We start from the raw sequence: 20,000 nt of genomic DNA, 5'->3' as shown, positions 1-20,000 counted from the left end.
GTATAACAAAAAAAATTTTAAAAGCAAAAAGACGACAAAACAACATAACAAAAAAAATAACAAAATTTCCAAAGTTTGTCCACATTTAAAGTAATTTTTTTAGAAAGACAAACCATGGCAGTTTCCATCTTTTTACTCATAAAGCGTTTCAATAATTTGCGGCAAAATTTTAACTTATCTACTGAGAAAAAAAAACAATCCAAAAAAAAAAAAAAAATTGTAATGAAATATCTAGTTTTAATTAAATAAACTAGAAAACTTCATAATTGAAAAAATAAAAAGTTAAAAAAGTTTTTTTATCTAAAATTTTTATACAAATTTTATATTCTTTTTTTTAAAAGTGATTGTTGTTTTTAGCTACTGAATTATATACAACTTGGTGAAAAAAACATTATCTTTTATAAAAATTTAATAACAATTGTAAGTTTTGATATGCAATTTATTCACGATTTTTATCAGTCCGTATAATTAAGAGTATAATTTGCTATGTACGCTTGAACTTTGAGAAATTTTGTTATTTTTTTTGTTATGTTGTTTTGTCGTCTTTTCGCTTTTAAAAATGTTTTTGTTATACTTGACTTTTTTTCTCAATACTTATATAATAGAAAAATAAGAAAATAAATTGTTATTTATTTGTAAAATATATTATTTGAATAATAACTTTTATAATAACAGAATAAATTGAATAAAAGAATAATATGGTTTCTTTTATATATGTATTTACCGCATTTGATGCATGTCTGAAATCGTTTCTTTTATATTGCCCAATTTCCAATGTTAATACGAATTACTAGAGGTAATAAATATAATGATTGCTCTGTTTGAAAAAAATTTATTTAAAACTTAAAAAAAAGTTTTAAATAGGCTCCTGAAAGTTTCATTAAACTTAAGTAAATTAACTTTCGATGTTTCTAGCGCAAATAATGAAGTATTTCCCCTAAAATACTGGCTGAAAAAAGTTGCTAGCAAGTATATCAAATAATGTTTTTATTTTCATTTTATTCTTATCAGGTTTTTTCCTTGTCTTGTATTAATTTTGGTAGTGAAAAATAATGCCCTAAAAATAAGAAAACAAAAACAGCTAAATATTTAGGTATATTATTCTTTTGACTACATTTTTTTTTAATATTGAACTTTTTTTAGCTTGTTTTATTTAGATTTTCTATTTCATATAGTCTTCATTTCCTTTCTTCAAGTATTGCTGTTTTGTTTTCTCTAGTTTCTTATAGCTTTATTTTGCCGCAACTTCTAAAAGCGCTTACTATATAAAAATGTGGTCAAGTTAATGTAAAAAATTACATTAGGCATAAACGAACAAGGCGTGCGTCCACACTTGCTTCCCAGAAAAGCTTGTACCTATATAAATATAAAAAAATATATATGGTATTCATTATTACTTTATATAAAAAAATAATTAACAATGATTTATTACTTAATTTAAATGCATTATATAATATAAAAACATAAGTAAAGATCAAAGTCATTTAATTCAAACTACTTTCAAAGAAATTCTTTTTTTTCTTCTCAACAAAATCTTTCTTTTTATTCGAGTGTATTAAATTTAATTAAATAATATAAATAAAAATTTGTACAACTTTCATTGATCCTTCAATTAAAATCATTAGTTACTTTATTTAAAAGCGTTTTGCTAATATAAAAACAATAGTAAAGATAAACGTGTTGAAGTGATTTATTTTTAATGTAAATAAAAACCACTTTACTAATGTTTTTTTATATTAGCAAAACGCTTTTAGATAAAGTAACTAATGATTTTAATTAAAATATCAGTGAAAGTCTGATGGTTTTGTCTGATGGTTTTTATTAACTTTAGGCAAATATTTTAACTTAAAACCTCTTTAAATTTTTTTTTTTTAACATAATAGTTATTTTAATGCTTATAGAAACCATTACTTTTTATTATATTAAATTTAAGTTGTTACGTAATGTTTGTTTTCGCGCTACAAATTTTCTTTTAAATTTTTGGCGCGTTTTGAAATGCCTAGAGTTGTCAAAACAAATTGCGTGGTCAAGTTGTAAAAGTAAAATATTTTAAGCGTGGTCAGGAATGGCATTTGATCGCACTTCTTTAATTTTTATTGGACATTTCCATCAAACTTGAGTATTTTCGGACAAATTGTCTAGTACAAAAGAGTTAATTGTTTTAAGCCCTGAATATATGTATATATATATATATATATATATTATATATATATATATATATATATATATATATATATATATATATATATATATATATATATATATTAGTAATACATATATATAAGTATATATAAATATAAATAAATATATATATAACGCATGGGCTGAAAAGTCCTGGGCCTAACAAAGAAAACACGGGTTTTTTTGTTCAAAATTAGCTTAATTCATCAACGTAATCTCCATCAAGAGCAACGCAATAATTCCAGCGCCGCTTTAACATTTTAATACCACTTTTGTAGAACGATTTATCTTTTGCTTCAAAATAGGCCTCAGTTTTAGCGATAACCTCTTTATTCGTGCAAAATTTCTTACCGCCGAGCATTTTTTTCAGGTCTGCGAACAGCCAGTAGTCGCTAGCCAAATCTGGCGAATATGGTGGATGTGGGAGCAATTTGAAGTTCAATTCATGTAGTTTTGCCATTGTTTTGATTGACTTGTGACACAGTTTGTGTCTTGATGAAACAAAATTTTTTTCTTTGCCATATGCGGTCGTTTTTTTGCAATTTCGGCCTTCAAACGCTCCAATAATGCTATATAATATTCACTGTTGATGGTATTTCTTTTTTCAAGATAATCAATGAATATTACACCACGCACATCTCAAAATATGCCGAAGCCATAACCTTTCCAGCCAATTGTTGTGCTTTCAGGCGCTTTGGACGAGGTTCACCAGTTGCTGTCCACTCAGATGGCAACCTTTTTGATTCCGGAGTGAAGTGATGGATCAATGTTTCATCCATTATCACAAATCGGCGCAAAAATTCTGGTTTGTTATGTTTGAACATGACCAAACACTGCTCAGAATCATCAACACGTTCTTGTTTTTGGTCAACAGTGAGCAAACGCGGCACCCACTTTGAACAGAGCTTTCTCATAGTCAAATGCTCATGCAATATAAAGCCAACAAGTTCATTTGATATATTTACGATTTTAGCTAACTCACGCAACTTCACTTTTCGATCATTCAAAACGATTTTGTGGATTTTTTTGATGTTTTCTGGTGTTACTGCCTCATTTGGACGTCCACTGCGTTCTGCATCATCGGTGTCTCTACAACCACGTTTGAAGTTAGCAAACCAACGTTTTATTGTTGCTTTTTATGGAGCGGAGTCACCATAACACTTTTCAAGCCATTGCTTTGCTTAAACGGTATTTTTTCCCATCAAGAAGCAGTGTAAAATTAAAACACGAAATTGTTTTTGATCCATTTTTCTGAAAATAAGAAAAGTAAAGTTTCTATTAGCAAAATAACTCACAAAATAATGAATAGAATATAATGAAATTTTAACAGCTGTCTTTTAAAGGTTAGTATTAACTGAAGAAAAGGTGACTGCATTAAAACTCGCACTATCTATGTGTTAGGTCCGGGATTTTTCAGCCAATGTGTTATATATATAGAGTTGCAAAAAAACACGTTTTTTTCCTCTTGGGTTTTTTTGTTTTTTTTGGTGTTTTTTTGGTTTTTTTGACTTTTTAAATAAGTTTTCTATTTTTCTTGGTAAATAATTCGGAAGAGTTTTTGTTTTATTCTGTTTATTTATAGTATATTATCATTATAATCACAAATACAATGTATAAACACCAATTTAAAGTTAATGTTTTAATAAAAAATTTAAAGTGCTATTTATTAAGTATATTTACTAGGCGTTTAGTATTAAGTTAGTTATAAATCTAGGTATATTGTATGAGAATGTTTATTTGTCATGTTTTACTTCTTAAATATTGTTGTACATCCTAAATATTGCACCCATTATATACAGAAACTATACTTGTCCATGACAAAATAACCATATTTCATAATTTAAATGTACTAGTATACAATATCATGTTTATTTAATATCATACTTCAAATCTTTAAAGAAATAGACAACCCTAATATTTATTATGTATTAATTTAGTCTTACATTGTTTGTTACATATTTTGAATTATATTGCCAGTAAGCTTTTATAAAAAAAGCCTTAACTTTATTTAACTTACATATACAAATATTTTTGAATAATAATGTTTTATTAGTTTTAATTTGTTATTAATTTAGTGCTAAGTAGTGTAGCACTGTGTAGTGTAGTATATACTCAATTAAAAAAAGTACAAATATTTAAGCAAAAAAGTCAATAATTTAGTAATTTTAACATGTATTTAAACTATAAAAGATATTCTAAATGGATGTGCTTTCTGAGTCCGAGTCTTCCCGCCCTAGACTACTTTCATCTAATGATTCATAAACAAAGTCACTGTCACTTTCTATATTAACTGCTTCAGATTCTGACCAAGGCATTGAAGTGCTAGGAACTTTATTTACACTTGCGTTATTAATTTGAGGAGTAGTTATGCTTGTTCCATTTTCATAACTGGTGTTTTCAACATTTTCAAGTTTTAAATTTTGTGAAATGAAAACTAGTTTTCCAGCCCTCTCAGTCGTTAAGCGATTTCTTTTTGCACTATGAATGTTAGAATAAGTGCTAAAACTTCTCTCACATGCTGCACTTGAAGCTGGTAGCTGAAGAGTTCTAGATGCAACTTTTGATAGTTCAGTAAAGGAACACAACCCTTTCCACCAATTTATGGGTTGAGTTATTCTAACTGCATTCCAAATAAAAGGTTTTGAAAATATACCACCCTTTGATTGGTAATTAGCCAAACATCATTTCTTTGTTTACTTCAGGCATACTTGCAGCAATATTTTGTATCGCCTCACATGCATCAATCTAAAAAAAGATTTTTCTTTCAATAATTTTACAATAACTTTATTAATTTAAATAGTACTTTCAAATTTGGAAATAGTATTTAATATAATTCTAAATTTTTTAAAAATTTTACTTTTAATGCCCAAGGCTAAAATGTATTTGGTTTTAAGAATCATATATGAATTATGTGTAGTAAATACCTTTTGTTTACCTTTCTCCAGTCAAGACTCTGCCTTGAAATTTGGGGTCTAGTATATTGGCAGCCAAGTGAATTTCTGTTAAACAAAAATCTTTTCTTTTCTTGAAGATTTTTTTGGCTTCTTCTTCTTTTTTTTTGATAATGGGCTAACTGTTATGTTTTTAAAAATGTGGTCTTCCAAGAAGTGAAAAGTTTCCGCAACAGTAGATAACATGGGAGTATTTGATTCAGTTTTCTTTATTGCATCAGCTATTGGCGACAGCAATTTGAAAAAATCTTCAACCCTGTCCCAAAAAACATCTGATAAAAGAATATTTTTTGTTGCTGAATAAAGTCCACTGTTTTCAGAAATAGCCAATGTTTTTAATGGTTGCTTATTTTTCTGTATTTTACCTAAGCATGCTACAGTTGATCCCCACCTTTAAATAAAGCACAAAGAAATTATGATAACTTTAATAAATTTAGAGTAAATTAATTTACTAAATGAAATCTATTTTTATGATTGTATAACAAAATTAGTTACATAGTTCGTTTTTTTTTTGTAATGTACATTATATTTATACTTTTAGTTGTAGTACCTAGTTCGTACAGGTAGTTTCAAGGAAATGCATGTTACTACACCAGCTGATTTTTTTTGTATATCTCTAAATGCTGCAACAGATAAATGAGTATTTTTTTATCTCTTTAACAATATCAGTTACTTGGAACATTTAACTCTTTCTATTTTGCTAATTTGTTTCATAGATATAAATAAATTGGCAACTACGGTTTTATTTCTCCCTACTGTATGGCCTGCTTTACTCATTTTTATAATTAAAGTTTACCACGTTATGCAAAATATCTAAAATTTAAATATAATTAAATAAAGAACATAATTGATTATTAAAAAGAGCTTTTATAACTGCCTAACTTTTTATTTGCAACTCAAAACTTTATGAGTACAGTAAATTAATAATAATAGTAATATATATATATATATATATATATTTATATATATATATATATATATATATATATATATATATATATATATATATATATATATATATATATATATATATATATATATATTGATTTGATAAAGGGCAGGTATTTAGGCATTATTACTAAGGCAGTTTCAATGGCTTTTTGGTGAAGTTATAGTTTAATTTATAATATGATAATGTTGATTCAGTGCATTTCAAAAAATATTTCATATTTGGCATACAGCTATAACCTATTCTTACTGTGTTTTCTGTTGAATCTTATGGAACTTAAGTGTTTATTGATAAGGGTTAAAAAAAACTTGTCTTATATTTATGCTAACATTTTTGCTGAATGAGGGCTTGAACCAAATAATTTTGTGTTTACGGTTTTTGGTATGAGATAAATTTAAATGAGCAAAGTTTGTAATTAAAACTGGAGTTTAATAATGCGTCATTATAAGTCGGAGTAAATGTGGCGTCAAAGTGATTTACAATTTTCATGTTGCGCTGTATTAATATAAGAAGATTTTTTCTTTTAAATACATCAACAATGTATTTTTTTATTTATTCCATTTAGATACAATCACTCATATTTTTAAAAACTGCTAAACCATCATCATGGTATAATCCAAAAATTTTTTCAAAACTGTGTAATTTTAAGAAAAAAAAACTTAGTTCACAAAGGCTCGCATTGAAACAACAAATAACCCGCTTGATTTTTTTATCCAAACATGATCATTGTTAAATAGTATTGGCTTTCTTGCATTATAAATCAGTGGCTAGAACTAGATTAGTTATTCATAATATATAATATAAACTAATAGCGCTGTTTAGAGGTTTTTCACTTAAGGTAGAAATCAACAAAATGGGATGAAGTATTTTCACAAGCTTGGAATTTATATTAGGAAGTATAATCTTACTAAACTGCAATTTCATTTTCGGCAGGGTTTAATAAACAGATAGTTTAATAGAAGATCTTAAAATTATGAAAATCATCTATCATGAAAATTATGTCTTTTTTGTCAAAAATCAAATGTTTTTTGTTGGTCTGGATTCGCTAGAGTAGATGACTTAACTAGATTGCTGTTTATTGTACCAAATTGAGATATTTATATGTTTATTTAAGAGTGTTCAATGTAATCTTAAATTTAAAATATTTGTTTTATTTTCACACCAGAGCAGTTGAAAAAAAGTCATAACCCTATTGTACACTCTCTGCATGTTCTACCTATTTAAGTTAGTTGATGAATGTACACTCCTTGCATACATTTTTAAAAAAATTTTAAAATTGTTAAGAAGTTATATTAATAAATAAAATAAAAATTGATACACAAATTTAAAAAAATAGTTTAAAATTTAATTTAAATTTTTAATTGTTTATTTTAAATAAAATTAAATTTTTAGTTTAATTTAGATTAAAAAAAAACATATGATTACAAACTTTCAAAAATAAATTTAATTAATGAATAAATAATCTAGCAAAAAATTAAAAACTAAAGTTTTTATTTATAAATTTTATAAATTTTTTTTTTTTTCAGGTTTAGCTTATGCCATGCTTTCAACTCTCCCAGCTGTCTATGGGCTGTACACCTCCTTTACTCCATCAATAGTTTATTTTATCATGGGTTCTTCTAAGCATCTTTGCATTGGTAAAGCTTAAATGTTTTTACTTTAAGATTTTTTTATGTCTATATATATTTTAGATTTTTTTTTCACTTATTTCTTTGTAAGTATAAAAAAAACATTAATTTTTTGGTGCACAGTTGGTACACTAAGTAAGTATACTGATTTAATACTATAAATAATAGGTTCTTTTTGCATAAGTTGTTGAAAGTTTTCATAATATTATAAATTCAATACCATAGCATAAATGTTTTTTTTATATTGAAATTATTCTTAGATTCTTTTGCTGGATTGCTGAATTTTTTTGTGAAGTGTCATATACATATTTTAAATAATTATTATTAAATATTATTTACTAATATTTATATTTTTAGTCAAATGTTTTTAGGAACATTTGCTGTCACTTCACTGATGGTTGGTAAAGTAGTGCAAAAACAAATGGTGTTAGCCTCGTATAGAAATGTCACAGCTGGTTTAAGTAATTCAACCAGTGCTGAAAATGATATAAATCTTAGACTTCAATATGCTGTTACTGTTTCTTTTTTTGTTGGTATTTTACAGGTATATTTTTGTTGGCATTATGCAGTTAAATCTTGTTTATTTCTTAAAATTTTTTATTTATCTTTTTTTTTTGACTAATTTAAAATATTAAATGAAGTAGAGATAGCTATTGGGAAGTAGAGATACTATTGGGAAAAACTGACAACAAAATCTAACTGAATTATATGTTATCTTCCTATTTAATAAGTTTACATAAAAATTAATATAAAGTCCAATTAGATTAATTTATTAATTAACTTGGCTATTTAATTACCCTTAGCAACAATAACTGCTATAGATATTCATTTTTTATTTATAAACTTTGGCATATATATAATTCTGACATATATAAAATTCGCCGAATGGTCACACACGAGCAGTGAACGCCTGAGGGAAGAAATGAAGTACATTAGAATAAAGAAGAATTATTTTTCAAACAAAGCATATTTTGACAGTTGTAAAGACAAAAATAAAGATTAATAGAGGAATATTTAAAATAAGACAGACAATGCACCTAAACAGTACTAACAATAATAATAAAAAATAAATTGTTATATAAATACTAATATGAACTAAGATAAACAAAAAATATATCACCAAACAAAAAATAAATAAAACAAAAAAAACATTAAAAAATAAAAAGTATGCAAACAATAATGAAAGGCCTCAGAATGGAAAAAAAAACATTAATGCCAATGTGTAAACATAATTTGTGTAGTGATTAAGTAATAAACATCTCCTCAGAGTCGCGTCTATTATTACTGGTGTTTTGATGAGGATCAGCACTTATAATTAGTTTATCCAGTCAGACAAACGTCATCGCCACTTATGCTTTACCCCGCGACTTGCGCCTATTCCATACTGCAGTAAAAAAGGATTCACTACAAATAGCCAAAACCCAACCATACCCAAATTTGTAAAACACTAATATTTATTTGATGATATGATATAAAAAGTGTTGTTCTACTGCACAATATAAATAGTTAAATAAATCACTTACCATACCACTGGTAGAAAAACTAAGCACTATAAATTAAAATTCAAATAAAAACACAAACAGAAAATACTATTAAATTTTCCCCTAAGACCATGCAATATGTCAACAATTTAAAGCACATAGATACTTCTAGCACAAATAAACCAAAAACAATCAAATGGCAATATACCCTATTAAAAACACTTTTAAAATAAAATAAAACATAGTAGAGTCTTCAAAAAACTGTCATAGATACTTCATTCGAATTTTGTTAACCAATCTAAAGTGTAAGAAAATGAAACAACCCGCGCAACTTAAAATCATAACTAAAAATCAAGCAATATTTGAAATGAGAAAAAAACATATATATATATATATATATATATATATATATATATATATATATATATATATATATATATATATATATATATATATCGCCTTCAGAAATGTAAAGATTTAAACATGTAGTGAAGGATATAAGAAATTGTCCGAATAATAATAAAAGATAAAAATTGCGCCTGTGAAAATTAAAACAAAGCTGAGTAATGAATGTAAGATAATATAGCATAAAAGTTCCTTGATAGTAGTAATAATATGAAAATCAGCGGATAAATCATATATTAAAAAATATTGTAATAAGATAAACTAAATACTAAAATAAGAACAGATAAATTTAAGCTAAATGAGTGGTTAAAAATTATTTTGGGTGATAAAGCAATAATAATAGTTGTGATATAAAAACGATGTACGAAGCGGGAAAAATATTGTTTAGAAGTAAAGTCTTCACTACGGTCTGAATTAAAGGTAACTTTGACACCATATCTAAATCAAAGTTTCTGAAAAAGTAAAGCTTTCTCTACGGTCCAAATTAAACGTAATTTTGAGACCATAACAAAAACAAAAAGACGTCCATCAACAAAACATGTCGAAAGCCGCTAGTCAAAAAGAATCGCTCTTATATATATTTATATGAATCCTAAAATGAAAAAACAATCACACAGGATAACCACATATACATAACATACAAATCTGCATTTAACATTCCAACCACATACTATATATTAAAAGAAAGTATTACCTTAATAAGAATGAGTTCAAACAAAGATAGTTTATCTTATATTCATTAGTAGATATTCATTTTTTTATAAATAAAAAAAATGAATATCTATAGCGATTATTGTTATAAAGGTTCATTTTTCTTCAACTTTATTTTTAGTAAATTTACTAAAAGTGAAGTGGAAAAAAAATGAACCTTTCAAAATATCAAAATTTTTCTGTGTTGTCAAAAGAATCTCAGGTGTGTGCAATTTGATTTAAAAACTTTGACAAAGCAGCGTGTGTGCTTATGTAAAATGTCTGACTATATTGTGTATATATATGCATTAATCTAGAATTTTCCATTATCTCATTTTAATCTTTATATAAAGTTGAAGAAAAACTTTTAAAAATACAATTGCAAAACAACTGCAGTTTTCTTATAGCTATGACAGCCCTCAGATTTAAGGTTGGTATTTGGCAATGCCAACCTAGGAGTGTCGGAGGTTGGCAATTTTTTGCCGGCTCCAGAATTTTTAAGCTTAATTTTGTTTGCTATTTCAAATAAATTGAAAAAAGGCAAAACAATTGATTTACTTATATTATGATTAAAATAAAAACATTAAAGTGAATAATTCATTAAAATTCTAAAAAAATATATATATATAAACAAAAAAATGAACATTATATTTCAACTCTAAACTAAATTACTAAAAAAAAAAAAATTAAATAAAAATAACTAACATAAAACTAACATAAAACAACTAAATAAAAAAATAAAACAAACGTTTTATTATAATTGTGAACAAATTAATTTAAAAATGCAACAGCAAAATGTTTTATTTCAGTTTTAAGTAAAATAAAAAAAATAAAAATGAAAAAACAAACATTTTAATTAAATTCTAAATGAAAGTCTCGGAAAAAAAAATCAATTTTTTTTTAAATTCCTAATGAAATAATTACAAAATGAACATTCTATTTAAAATCAAAAAACTTTTGTTTGTTTTTCAAATTTTTGAGCAAATAGCAATTAACTCAAATTAACAAATAGCACTCAGTGTTTATTTTTTTAATCAATTTTACGTTACACATTCGCACATTTGTCAGTTTGTCAAACCCTCTTTCAAAGTTTTGTGCCAACCTGATGCCAATGTAAAATGGTTTTAGATTGGCAATTTTTTGCCAACCTCGTTTTTTTTTCTAATTCCAAGGGCGGTTTAAATTATAACAATGCAAAGCATTCAATGTTCTTTACTTTCAGAATTTTTTATGCAAAATCATGTTTGTTACTTTTTACCTTCAGTTTTTCAAAATATTTTTGTTTAATGGTAAGATTCTTTTAGTTTAGATTCTTAAGTTTTATTCTCAAAAAATTTAAGGGTTCAAGTGTCAAGGAATGAAGCCCAAACTGGGAAGCTCTTTGAAGTGAAGCCCAAACTGGGAAGCAATTGTCAAGTCCAAACTGTCAACTGATAACTGTTTCTAGTTCTAGAATATTTTTTGAAAATTTAAAAGTGTTGTAGTCAGTTGAAATTTGGTATTTTAACTTGGTTTTTTTAATCTTTACGTTGTTGCAACAACTACATACAATGGTTCAAACTATGTTAGCGCCTTTAACCAGTTTGGTTATTCCAGTAGGAAAAACAGAGGGAGAAGAAGGAACCTGAGCTGGTCAATTAAATGCTTTTCTTGAAGAAGTTTCTAGAAAATTGCAATGATGGTATCATTCTTTCAAAACATCGTTGTTGTGCAGCTCAGACAATTAACTTGCCGGCTTGTAAGAATATCGTTTTTTTTAAAGCCAGCTGCAAAGGCCCAGGGTGTATAGAATCCCCAAAGTAGAAGGACTGTGATAGTAAATGACATCAAGGCAGCCCTGAAGTTGGAAACACCTGGGATTACCAGTTTGAACTCCTGCTATGATGCGTTTAAATGCCTCTTAATCAAACTACATAATTTTCTATATTTTTTGTTGCATATGAATATAACAATCTAAATTTTCTATAATGTTTACATTTGAACAGTATTTCCATTTATTTGCAATTCCTGTACAAGCTGCTAGTTGTCAGCTACCTCTGCAATGAATGCACAGTGGGTGATACAATAGATAGAGTAAAATGATGCTTGATTAGTCATCTTTTCATGTAATCTGCACCAAAAAATTAGATTTTGTGTCGAAATCTAATGAGACTTACCAGGCAGATACCATAGCAGTTTTTGGTTCCCAAAGATGCGTAAGGTATGCCCAGTTCTGATTTTTATCAAAGCATTTTAATTAAAATACTTTTATGTTTATAAAATTATCTAATAGTGCAAAAATTATTCAAATATTAACAAATTACAACTTATAAAAATAAAAGCAGATCAAAATATGCAAAACAAAAACTTAAATCAATTACACTATTAACTACTTCTAAAACATGAATGACACAAAAATGACACTAATAATAAAGTGATGACAATAATAAAAAATATATTTTAAAGATCGAAACATAGCTTGAAAAAAAATGAAGAAAATTTGAGTAAAATAAAAAGTGGTTTCCAGGCCTTAACTATGAGTAGGGTATGTGTAGTGATTTCTAGGGATGAGTGAGTTCTAAGGATGAGTGGGGAGTTCTTAGGATGAATATAGAGTTTTAAAGATGAGTGGGGAGCTTTAAGAATGAGTATAACATTTTAGGAATGAGTATAGAGTTTTAAGGATGAATGGAGAGTTCTGACAATGAGTGGAGTTCTAAGGATGAGTGGGGAGTTCTAAGGATATAGTTTATGTAGAGTGGTGAATTCTAGGGAGTAGTAGTTAGTTTTAGGAAGAAGTTACTAAGATTTTTGTAAAAAAATTTATTTAAATTTATTTTATTTATAATAAATTTTTTTAAAAAAAAAGTTTGAATTCTTAAAAACTTTATTGTTAATGGTTATTATAGATTACATTAGCAGTGCTTCGTTTTGATATCATCACTTCATATCTGTCTGATCCTTTGATTAGTGGTTATACTACAGGTGCTGCCTGTCATGTTTTTAGCAGTCAACTAAAACATATGTTAGGTATGGAAATATCTGCAGATCAAACTCAAGGGCTATTTAGTTTATTCAAGGTAGCTATATATTTTTTGTATAACATATTTAGAAATAATTATTTTATAATGCAAGTTAAAACGCAGCGAATATTTTTTAATAAATGACATATATAACTTTTAATAATTTTCTTTTATTTGTTACTGTAATTTTTTTATTTGTTACTCATTATTTTTTAGATAAAAAAAATTATTTTTAGTTGCAATGCCGCAATTAGAAATTTAAGAAATAATCATTTAAAAAAAGTTAACAAATTTTAATTCAAAGAAATAATTATTTAAAAAAAATTAACATATTTTAATTCATTTATACAAATGAAAAAAATTTGTTTATATCAAACATTTTAAAAAATGCAATATTAAATTTAATTATTTAATAGTAATTCCCTAATCCCTCCTTTCCCTAATCATTCCTTAATAGTAATAAAAAACAAGTTAAATAATATTTAACTCATTTGCGGTAATTAATATTATTGCAGTAGTTTAAAAAATGTTTTTAAAAAATAAAAAAATAAAGAGGATTTTATGAAATCATCTTCATACTAGCTGTCATGAGCTGTAAAATATGGGTCTTAGTAAATCTATTCCACACAGTCCTTTTCTATTCTCATTCCTTACTTCAATATATTTTAGTAAGAGGTAGAAAAATAATTATATACATATGTAAAAAACTGTACTTGTTGTTTACTTTTTAAAGCTATAAAATAAATTTTCTATTGTATTTAACTTTTAAAAACTTTTAGCGTTTCAGTAAACATTGCGCGAATTGCTATTTATCAACAAGTTGGATATCAGTACGAGTCTAAATAAAATTTAGAAAACCTGCTTGGAATGTGTTAATTAAGTACTATTGGTATAAAAAGTTTCAAAAAACATGAGATAACTTGAATATATGGAATAGCGGACTTACCATGACCCATGTAACTATTAATGAAAATTAATATATTACTGGTCATGGTAAGTCTATTCCACACCTACCATTTTAATAGTTTTGCTTTATTTCAATAATTTTTAAAAAATAGCAAAATATAAAAATCTTTGTTTTGAGTTTACAATTAACTTTCAATACTCTACAACTTCTGTAAACTTTTGTATATATATAAATTAAAAAAAAAAAGGGGATGGACCTTATTATTTTTTTCTTTAATAAGTTTCTATTAATTTTTTTATCATCATCCAGGTTATTTTTTAAAAAATTTGGAAAATTGTTTGGGTAAAATATGCGGAACATATTTTCCTCTTAAATTTGATTTTAGCTTAGTTGTTTCAAATTTTTTTAAATTTTAGTATGAGTGATGAGTGAAAAAGCTTAAAAAACAAATATATTACAAAAAAACATTCCTAAACTTGTATATATATGGAAAATGTTTTGGCTGTCCGGAAAAACTGAAAGTTGAGAAAAATCAGAAATTCCGGAAATATCCAGAAAAAGATTCCTGTTATTAGGACTCCTGCTATTAGGCCCTGTTAATTTAAAAAAAAAATTTAAGTTTCCATGTAAAATCTTTTTTCTATAAAAAAGAAAGTTGTCTCTTTAATGCCTACACTTAATCTATTACTAAGCATATGAAAACCTTAAACTCTACCATGACATATGCGCAACAAATTTTTAATGGCGTTTTTTATGTTTTTAGAAATTTTAAAAAACTTTTTAAAAAATTCTCTCTTTCGTTTATTATAATATATAATATCTTTATTATGATATGCATATAATATCTATAGACCTTTAAAATTGTTTTACTTTGTATTCTAGAAAATCGAAAAAAGATTTAAAAAAAAATTAAGTGTGCATATGAAAAGGTTTAAACCCACGCAAAGTACTTCAACCACTTTGGGATGCTATATTATTATCTTTTAACACTGTTTAATGAGCAGCCGTAACACAGTGGTAGTGCACTTGCTTCAGAAACAAAGGATCCGTGGTTCACACTTCCCACCCCTAGGCAAGTTTTCTGACATCCGTTAGGAAGAAGGCGTGAACTTCCAATTAAATGCTCATCTGCGGTACTCTGTGATAAGATCATAAATACTTATTGGGGCATCTAAATAAAACTAAAAAAAATAATAATAATAAGCAAAAGACTTATTAAACTTTATAAAACAGAATATAAATGCTTTATAAAAATTCATATAAATCAAAATTAAGCAAATATTGTCGCAATAAAATTATCAAGTGGAAGTAAATCTGTAACATTTGATATAATTTTTAATAATTTATATAATTTGAAGTTTACGCTAGATATTTGCATAGACTTTCATTCACACAGATAAAATATGAATCATGATGGATTGTGGTTTCAAAAAAATGCCTAATAGCTTTATAAAATTTAAGATATTTTTATTTACACATTTATTACCAAATTAACAAAACATAGTTTTGTTAATTTGGTAATAAATGTGTAAATAAATAAATAGTTTTTAACTGTCAATATTGAACAAATATGTCATCTGATTAATCTAAAAAAAGTAGTTGAATTTAAAAAGGAAAAAAAAACACCACATGTATGAACTAGAAATCAATTTATTTATATATAACAATAACAAAACAAAATATATAAAGAAAAGTGTATATTTACAAAAAAAATTTAACTAAATTTGCATTATCAATTACCAATTGGTAGATTAACCAACTACAAAAATACTAATTATAGATGCAGTATTTTTTATCTCTCTCCTCATACTGTACTTTCTACAGACCAACATTGTATATTTAAAAAAAAGAAAAAAAAAAGGGGGGGGGGCAGAGCTTTTGCCCATAATTTAAGCCCACACCTTATGTGTCTTATGAGATGTGGGCCCTCTATTTGATCTGCAATAAGCTAAAAAAGCATTGTAAGATATGTCTAAAATGAAAAAAACTACAAACCAATTTACCTGTTGCTAATGTTTTTTCTAGAGCATTGTTGAAAATAATTAAAACCTGTAAGAAAAGACATTTATTTTTAATTAACAATTAGCTATTACACAAAAATAACAAAAACACAATAGCTATCGGTGCAATCAAATTTTGTAGTTTGATCAGAAAATAAAATTATTCTTACCTTGATTGTGACAACAAATTTCTTTTTAAACTACTAGCTAATGATCAACTTTAAATCAATTAAACTTTAAATCATTAAAGTTTAATAAGTTAAAACCATATTTTAATAGTAGACAAAGTAAACATATGATAGTTAGTAGAGCACCTGAGTAGAACTAAAGAAGTAAAATAACAACTAAATTTTCTAGGTAATGCATATTATACCTATTGAGTTCTCGCCTAGCCTGATTTCTTTTATTTTGATTAAAAATTTATCTCAGCTCGCCTAGGCTCATCTCTTTCATTTTGACGAGGATTTATCTCAGCTCGCCTAACTGGGTTTCTTTCATTTTAAAGAAGTCTTATAATTTCACTTCTTAAATTATCAGACATAATTAAGCATCAAAGTTCAATCTAAAAATAAAAGTTCAATAATATTGAACTTTTATTTTTAGATTGAACTTTGAGTTTTCTTTCTTAAACTTATCTTAAATACAGTGTAAGCAAATAAAACAGAGCATAATATAATAATCTAATTATATTCTACTCTACTATTAGTCATATTTAAATTGGATGTTTCAAAATAATTGAGCAATGTGTAAAGATAACATATTTATATTAGGAACTTAAACTAAAGTTATAAATAAATTGATATAATCTTTTTAACTGAGAATGTTATATATTTAAGATAGTTCATATTAATAATTGACAAAATATTATAAGTATTTAATAAAATAAAAAATAATTAAAATTTTTTTTTACAGATAAAGCAAAATGATAAAAGTCTTCCTGCTCAGTAAGTACTGCTAGCATTGAACAGTGAAATGTAATCCTCCATCATTGAATCCCTTTCATTACTTTGAAATGTACTTAATACAAGATTTACAATAAATAAGTAAATACACAACTAATAATAGAAAACCTCTTTTAACAATCATTTGCTTCAAGTGAAGAAACTTGAGAATATTGAAACCTCTTGAACTATTTTAATTTTTTTCATATATTTAATATTCTAAAGAAAAAAGGTAAATAATACAATGCAGAAAAATTAAAATGTGTGTATGTATGTATGTATGTATGTATGTATGTATGTATGTATGTATGTATGTATGTATGTATGTATGTATGTATGTATGTATGTATGTATGTATTTGAAATATTAAAACATTATTTTGGAGAAAATATTCTTTATACAAAAAATCCTAAAAATTTAATGAAAGTTAACTATAATTATGTTATAACATTTTTTATACTTACCTTTATGAAATAAAACAATAAATTTAAATTAAACGGGACTTCTGGAGAATCTTTAATAGTATTAATAATAAGGGCAAATCTTTAATTCCACCTCTCTTGTATGGTTCAGACACCTAAAGACAAAGCTGAATTTTTTGCTAAAAACTTTTCATCAATATTATCTCTTGATTCCACTAGTTGCGTTCTACCTGATATTGCTAACAAACAGGTTGATCCATTGCTTGACATTTGTATCACTCCAGCTTCTGTATCTAAAGTGATTTCCTGCCTAGACTCTTCTACAGCTTGTGGCCCAGACAACATACCTGTTATTGTCTTGCAGAAGTGTTCTCCGGAGCTGTCGTCTATACTCTCAAAACTATTCAACAAGTGCTTATCAGAGTCTTGTTTTCCAGCCTGCTGGAAAGCGGCATCTGTTATCTCTATTTTTTAAAATTCTGGAGAGCGATCTGATTCATCTAACTACCCTCCCATTAGTCTTCTTCCTATTGTAAGCAAGGTTTTTGAATCTTTAATTAACAAACACTTAATTTCTCATCTTGAATCTAATAACTTACTTTCTGATCATCAATATAGATTTCGATCTTCTTGTTCTACAGCTGATTTGCTAACAGTAATAACTGATAGGTTTTAAAGTGCATTAGATAAAGGTGGAGAGGCTAAGGCCATCGCTCTTGACATTTCAAAAGCTTTTGATAAAGTTTGGCATGCTGGTCTTCTCCATAAGCTTTCTTCTTATGGTGTATCTGGCAACATCTTTAAGGTTATTGAATCCTTCCTTTCCAATCGTGGTATAAAAGTTGTCCTCAATAGACAGCACTCTTCTTCTATTCTGTAACTTCAGGGGTTCCTCAAGGTTCTATCCTAGGCCCTATACTCTTTACATTAGGCCTATACATAGGCCCTATACTTTATTTTAGGCCCTATACTCTTTACATAGGCCCTATACTTTAATTTACATTAACGATCTTCCAGATATTCTCACATCTAAGAAGGCATTGTTTGCTGATGATACCATTTATTCTTGTCATGATAAGAAACCAACACTCTCTGATTGCTTGGATGGGGCATTTGAGCTTGAAAAGGATCTCACTTCTGCTACAGCATGGGGCTCACAGTGGCTGGTGAACTTCAATACCGATAAAACTCAATTTTTTTCAGCCAATCGTTATCGCAATAATTTAGATCCTCCTATATTTATAAACGGTGATGTACTCGATGAGTCATCTACTCTTCATCTTCTTGGATTAACTTTTACTTCCGATCTTTCTTGGAAACCATAATGTATCAAATCAGTTGCAAAGTTAGCATCTTCAAAGGTTGCATCTCTTTATCGAGCTCGACACTTTCTTACTTTGGATTCTATTCTCTATCTCTATAAATCTCAAATCTGGCCTTGTATGGAATACTGTTGCCATATCTGGGGCGGATCTTCTAATGATGCTCTTTCTCTTTTAGACAAGGTGCAAAAACGCATTGTAAATATGGTTGGACCTGCTCTTGCAGCCAACCTCCAACCATTATCACATTGTTGTAATGTTGCTTCCCTTTCTCTTTTTTACAAATACTATAATGGGCACTACTTGAAAGAGCTAGCGTCTCTTGTGCCATCTACTAAAATTCATTCTCGTGTTACTCGTCATTCAATTAAGTGTCATCCTTTTTCTGTGACTGTTCCTAAGTGCTCCAAAAACTCTTATTCGTCTAGTTTTTTTCCTCAAACATCAGTCCTTTGGAATTCGCTTCCTTCATCTTGCTTTCCTGATCCATATAATTTGCAATATTTTAAGTTGTCCGTCAATCGTTATCTTCATCTTTTCTTTTCCAGTAACTTCCAACTTTAATTAGTGGTTACTTGCAGCCCCAAAAAAGAATCAGAGTATATATCTTTTTAACAAAATTTACTTAAAAAACAACAGTATATAAATATTTAATGAAGTATATATCTTTTCAATAAAATTTACTTAAAATTATAAGTATTTAAAAAATTATAAATATTAAAAAACTATATATCTTTTTAATATTTCTTTAAACACATTGTTTCAACAATAGTTTTTCAACACAATTTATGATTACACTAACTACAAACAGATTAAATTTATGTGTTTCATCATGACAGTACCCCACTTTACTGGCACGGACAACATTCTTGCTCTCAACAAAGCCAAGTCACATTATAGCAAAGTACACCACTTGGCTAGCAAAGTCAACAACCTTGCTGTAAACTAAGCCAAGTCACAACAATTTGAAACCATGCAAACAACGTAATAACCACTAACAAACTATAAACACATAACATAACACATCACAAATATAGAAACACTTCATATATAAAAGATATTTAGACACTTGTAAAATATAAACATATATAACCTTAACACATATAATCGCATAATAAATA

At 26.8% G+C, this 20,000-nt stretch overlaps 1 protein-coding gene across 2 annotated transcripts in view; it reads left to right on the top strand.

The window, feature by feature from the left end:
- Positions 1–20,000, top strand: part of LOC101240514 (prestin) — a 74,242-nt gene that overhangs the window by 6,015 nt on the left and 48,227 nt on the right. For both annotated transcript variants that reach the window (XM_065801707.1, XM_065801708.1), the window contains exons 3-5: positions 7,608–7,718; positions 8,081–8,253; positions 13,174–13,344. In XM_065801707.1, coding sequence (XP_065657779.1) covers positions 7,608–7,718; positions 8,081–8,253; positions 13,174–13,344 — 455 coding nt within the window. The remainder of the gene's footprint in view (positions 1–7,607; positions 7,719–8,080; positions 8,254–13,173; positions 13,345–20,000) is intronic.

The sequence above is a fragment of the Hydra vulgaris genome, chromosome 07, assembly GCF_038396675.1.
Source record: "Hydra vulgaris chromosome 07, alternate assembly HydraT2T_AEP".
In the NCBI taxonomy this organism is placed as follows: domain Eukaryota; kingdom Metazoa; phylum Cnidaria; class Hydrozoa; order Anthoathecata; family Hydridae; genus Hydra; species Hydra vulgaris.
The sequence above is the reverse complement of the archived record's forward strand: the minus strand, read 5'-3'. Positions and strand labels throughout refer to the sequence as shown.